General features: G+C 37.2%; 1 protein-coding gene across 8 annotated transcripts in view; it reads right to left on the bottom strand.

Moving 5' to 3' along the window:
• Positions 1-6,251, bottom strand: part of DLG1 (discs, large homolog 1 (Drosophila)) — a 266,080-nt gene that overhangs the window by 9,291 nt on the left and 250,538 nt on the right. For all 8 annotated transcript variants that reach the window (XM_006884182.1, XM_006884180.1, XM_006884183.1 and 5 more), the window contains one exon: positions 5,233-5,342. In XM_006884182.1, the coding sequence (XP_006884244.1) occupies positions 5,233-5,342 (110 nt within the window). The remainder of the gene's footprint in view (positions 1-5,232; positions 5,343-6,251) is intronic.

The raw sequence follows: 6,251 nt of genomic DNA, 5'->3' as shown, positions 1-6,251 counted from the left end.
ACGATCCCTTCTAAACCCAGCCTGGACTTCTGGCAATTCTCTGCTGATGTGCTGTTCCAGTCGTTTTTGGATAATCTTCAGTAGAATCTTGTTTGCATGTGAAATCAATGATATTGTTCTGTAGTTTCCACACTCAGTTGGGTCACCCTTCTTTGGAATGGGAACAAACATAGATCTCTTCCAATGAAGTATACTACCCTAATTATTTTTCTCATTTTTTCCCCTTTACTGTTGTCTGAATGAAAGATTATATTGGTTTTCCACACATCCACATTTTATGATTTTAAAGTAAAATATTCAGGTTGTAACCACACTCTTCCTGCTTCCTGTGATTCTGGCTTTACTGAATCTTCTATTCCACCAAGGCGCTCTCTGCAAAAATGCCGTTCTTCTGATCCTGACTGTTCTAAAGAGTAAGGTTGACTGTTCTAAGGACTGAGTAGCTGTCTGGTGTTACTGTAGGCCCATTTTTTTTGGCTAAAAGTTGAGCCACAGAGGGTGTATGAACTGATTTTTAATTGTTCAAACAGCCATGAATTTGTGGTTGTTCTTTTTCAACTACTTGCTGGAATAAATTAGATAGTATCTATTTTGGTAAGGAATTTTACATCTATATTTATAATTAAGCTTGGTCCATCATTTTTCTCTTCTGTTAAAAAGTCCATCAGGTTTTGGTATTAAATTAATGTTCACAAAATCTGTTGAAAAGCACTTCCTCTCTTCCTATTCCTTGGAATTATTATTATGTGCTGTTGAGTCAGTTGCCTGTGACTAATAGTGGCCCTATGTGCAACAGTTCTGAAGGCTGCCCTGTCCTGAGAGAGTCTCATTGACTCTAATACACCAATTCTCATTGCTGTACAGTATCAATCCATATCATCCGGTTGTCCCTCCATCCATCTGGGCATGATGTCCTTCTCTAAGGATCGGTCCCTCCTGGCCATGTGCCCAAATATGTAAGATGGAAATTCAAAACCCTAGCCTCCAAGGAAAAACTTGGTATCACCCTCTCCAAGACAGACCTATTTGTTTTCTTGGCAGTATAAGTAGATTCAACACTCTTCTGCTGCACCACAACTCAAAGGCATCCATTCTTCTTCTGTCATCCTTAGTAATTTTCCAGCTCTCTGATGTATAGTAAATAACTGCATGGACTGGATCAGGTGCATCTAGTAATGTTTGTAAAACAGACTACCTCAAACCTTGGTGGTATTCAGTTATCTCAATTTAGTCTACTGTCACAAACACGAACTCAATGACATCCAGTTGGAACCAACTTGTAGCTGTCGGTTTTTCAACTGAACAGGCAGAGAGAACCCATCTTTCTTCCTGGGAGAGTCACTGGTGTGGACTTTCAGAGAGGTGTGCCCTTTAGCTTAGTCATTCTGGGGGTCAGTCTACACCACCTTTTCCAACAAGCACAGGACTATTTTTCTTAACATTTTATTATAAGTTTAACTTTCAGAAAGGAGTAAAAACACAGGTGTGCAGTTTAATAAATTATCACAAGTTCACACACATTTAAGATTTGTTTTTGCACCTAGATTTAAGTTACACAGAACGTTAACAGCACTCTAGCATCTCAGCCTGCTAATTCTACTCTCTTTTATAAATCATTAACAATGTTTTATTTCGGCTGTTGAATTTTACATAAATGATAACTGAGTATTTATATTTTTAAGTCTGGGTTTTGTTTTCTTTCCCTTTATGAACTCTAATTATGTTTGTGCGATCTTTCCACATATCTGTGGTAACCGGAGATTGTTCATGCTTGGTACTGTGGAATATTTCACTGTGTAAGTAAGTCATGATTTATTAATCTGCTCTCCTGCTGATGGGTATTTTGAATTGCATCTTTGCCTGTAATGACATATCTGTCTCTGGAGAATGTATCTTCCTTTTGAGCACTTATCTAGGAATGGGGCTGCTGAGTCACAGGTGGTGTGCATGTTCAACTTTAAAAAATTGTATAAACAGTTTCCTCATGTGGTTATACAAATTTACACACCTATTACTGCTATGATTTTCAGTTTCACATTCTTCTCAACAATTGGTATTTTGTTTCTTTTTCAATTTTATTCTAGTGTGTGTGTAAAATAGTATCACACTGTGGTTTTAATTTTACTTTCATGATTAATTGAGCATCACCTCATCTATTTATAAGTCATTGAGGTATTCTCTTTTGAGAAGATCTTTATCCAACTGGACATAGAGTGACATGCCCCTGTTCTTTTCTGACTACACAAGACTTCTTCTTCTCTTTATTGACCATACTTACAGTTTATCAGTTTTATTAGCACTCTCTCTAAAAATAGTGTTGTTATATTATCTCTAGTTTGTTTATTCAATAACTGTGCTGCAATCCTGAAGGCACGTGGTTTGAATCCACCAGCTGCTCTGAGGGAGAAGGATGGGCAATTGCCTCCTATTCGATTAACTGCCTCTGAAAAGCTGCCAGAGGGTCAGCTATGGATCAGTTCCGACTCGATGGCTCACTACCTCCATTACCGCAACAACATATTTGAATACAAAGGATTAATCTTTTTATAATGTTCAAGACTTAAATACATATTTAAAGTTCTGCATAGTTTTGACATTTCTCTGACGGTTGGATTATAATTTAATTGAAAACATTTAAGTGAGTCCTCAGTTTTCAATTCTCCATATGCACTTTTAATAGGTATTTTGCAGATGTTGAATGCAGCTGTCTACACAGGACAATTAAGTAAAGTTTAAATTGTGTAGTTCTACATTTCTACTTAAAGAGTTCTGTGGTCTAGAGTCAAGTTGTGCTGCTAACTCAAAGGAATGCAGTCTGAATCCATGAGCTACTCTTAGTGTAATTTATAACCTCTGGAAACCTACTGGAGGGTCAACCATGAGTCAATATTGTTATGCTGTTACATACAGTAACAACAATATCCTTATTGATTTTTTTATTTGTTTTACATCATTTACTGACAAGTATGTTAAATTTTATTAATATGATTGTGAAATTTTAAAATCCTTTATTAATTTTTGCTTTAAATAGTTTACTTTTGGTGTTTTCATAGCATGTTTCTTCTCTGACTTTCAATCTTTCCATACACTTAACAGGTCTCTTGAATGCAACATTTAGTTGTTTTAGTTGTTTCCTAATTGACAGTGTTTGCCTTCTAGATGGACCATCTAGTATTTAATTACAGTCATCTATAATACCTATCTCTGCATCCCATTTGCCTCACCTGTTTCTTTTTCCTTTCTTACATATTTTTTTTTTAAAATCCATTTCTTCACCACTTCAGTTAGGTAAGTATCTATGGATTCTTTTATTCTATGAATTGGAAGACTTGGTAGTCACTAAAGGTGTAGACATTTAAATGAAAACCAAACTTCAGTAATATTAAGGAAGTTGTTATATACCTTCAAGTAGGAAATGACTCATAGATGACCCATCAGCAAGTTTTCAGAGGTTACAAATTGCACAGAAGGAGACTACTTATCTTTCTCCAATGGAGCAGTTGGTGGATTTGAATCACATGGTTTCAGATTGGCAGCACAACTCCTTACCAGCAGGCCACCAGAGCTCTAATAGCTTATTTAATCTTCATAATAATCCTTAAGTTATAAAGAAAGTGAGAGGCAAGGAAGGTAAACAAATTGCTGTTAAGTTGGAACCAACTCAAAGTGACCCTCCAGCAGGTTTTCAGAGATAATGAACTAAATGGTAGAAGACTGCCCGTCTTTCATAGTGGATTTGAACTGTCTGCCTTTTGGTAGGCAGTGCAGCTTCTTAACAATAAGCCACTAGAGTTCCCTGATAAATAAATTAAGCAAGGTATTAAATGACAGAGACTGAATCTGTACATACAGACTGTGCCTTAAAAGCATTTGTACTAAAACCAACTATGAGGTATCATCTCACCCCAAAAACAATAGCAAAGTTCAGCAGAGAAGCAAACAACAAATGCTGGCTAGGTTGTGGAGAAATTGGAACCTTTCTTCACCGTTGGTGGGAGTGTAAAATGGTGCTACCACTATGGAAGGCAGTTTGGTGCTTTCTCAAAAAGTTGGAAATTCCACTGTTGTTCTTGTTGATTGCTGTCAAGTAGATGACGACTCATAGCTACCCTATGAACAAAAGACCTGAAGTCTTTCTATACGTAGTGTCTCTAAGTTTAGAGTTTCCAAAGGCCTGTAGTTTAGGAAGTGGATCCCACTCCTACTTTCAAACCTGTCTTGAACTGGAAGCTCTGCCAAACACTGTTTATTATGGACAGCCGTTAGGCATTTGACACCCGCATAGCACAAGGCTCATCATCACAGCAAACCCAGATTACCTCAGTTTGGCAAACTGACATAAGAGTACTGTATGTATGATTTAGAAGTATATTCCTCCAAAATATAACCAAACAAGGACCTAGGGCTGCAGAGCTAAGGGCCCAACTGAATTTAAAAACCAAGGCATGGTTTAAACTCCACAAACTCCTTCAATTCCACATTCCTTTGTCATCAAACATTCCCATTAGCTTTCACCACACCAAAAAGCACCCATCTGAGAGCATTCTGCTGCTTCCTCAATCTCCAATCGAATTTAAAAACCAAGGCATGGTTTAAACTCCACTATTAATACCCTAAAGAAATCAGAGCTGCCACCCAAACAAATATATGCACACTCACGTTTATTGCTGCCTTATTCAACAACAGCAAAGAGACAGAAGCAATCCAAGTGCCCATCACTAAATAAATGAATAAAAGGATAGAAAAGCCTATGGTATACCCACAAAATGGAATACTATGAAGCACTGAAAAACCAGGAATTCATAAAATACTACACAATATGGGTGACCATGGAGGACATTATGCTGAGTAAAGTATCTCAGTCACAAAAGTACAAATACTACATAATACCACTGTTATAAAACAGGACTGACATGGGGGTTCAGAGGAAACTTAGAAAAAAATGTTTAAAAGGAATATATTAGGCATTACACGTATGACAACAGTCCAGAATAAGAGGTGCATTGCAAAGGGGACTGGGGAGGGGGAGGGAGGTAACTGTGTAACAATAAATCAATATTAAAAATTAAAAGGGAAGTGAGGAGGGGGAAAGGAAGGAGGGGGTAAAATGTACTATGAATGAATGAAAGAAAATCTAACTTTTTTGTAAACTTTTGTCAAAATCACAGTTAAAAAATTTTACTAACAACTATTAAGAAAAAGCTATTCAAATTAAAAAGCATTTATACTTACATGATGTTTTCCATGGATTTGGGTTTAATAAAAATGGAGATTGGATAAAGCTGTGCAATTTGTAATCTCTTTATCGCATTTCCAGACACATCAAGAATACAGTGTTTGCCCTAAAATAAGGGAAGAGCAAAAACATGTGGACCAAATATTATCAATTTTTTTAAACCTGTATTTCTTTTTTTTTAATTCATTTTCAATCATAAACATTATGTTTTGGACCATTTTAATTAGTGCCATTTCGTACACTGTCTCATCAAATCCTCACCTACTCACCCATCCCCTAATCTCTGCTGATCTAGCATCCCCCTCTCCTGCCTCCTCCCCTATCTTCCCCTTTGACCAGCTATGCATGTCCTTTCCAAGCTGTTAACTGCATACACATACTGTTTGACCATTCATTCCAGGCTGTTCCTCCCTTCTCTTATTCCCTTACAGTGTTGACTGCCTGTCCATTCTATTTCTGCTCTCCCTCTCCCACCGCCATAACCTATTTTTATAGTAGAGGTCTTCCACAGTATTTGTCCTTAGGCCAATGAGTTAGTTCACTCAGCTTTATGCCTTTCATGTTATGTTTTTCAGTTATGTTCTTTAGACTCATCCATGTTATACAGTGATACACAAATTCTTTATTCTGTTTGCTAATGCTGCAAAAAATTCTGTGTGAATCCATTTGTTTGTTGATAGACACTTGTAATGCTTTCATCTCCTTGCTACTTTTTTCGTTTTTTTTTTTCTTGCTACTTTTGAGTAATGCTGCAATAAACACAGGTGCACATACATCTGTACACATCTCAGCTCTGTTTTCCTCAGGGCATATTCCCGTAGTGGACTCACTGGATCAAACTGGATTTCTATATTCACCTTTGTGTGGAAATGTCAGATAGCCTTCCACAGGGGTACCATTTTGCATTCGCACCAGCACTGCATGAGAGTTCCAATCTCTTCGCATCCTCACCAGCATTTGTTTCTTATCCTGTTAAACTATTGTTGCTGTGTGTGTGTGTGTGTGGGGGGGGGGG

The sequence above is a fragment of the Elephantulus edwardii genome, unplaced genomic scaffold (genome assembly GCF_000299155.1).
Source record: "Elephantulus edwardii isolate Elephantulus edwardi_28Jun2011 unplaced genomic scaffold, EleEdw1.0 scaffold00032, whole genome shotgun sequence".
NCBI classification, from domain to species: Eukaryota; Metazoa; Chordata; class Mammalia; order Macroscelidea; family Macroscelididae; genus Elephantulus; species Elephantulus edwardii.
Note: the sequence above shows the minus strand (reverse complement) of the source record. Positions and strands in the feature narration are given on the sequence as shown.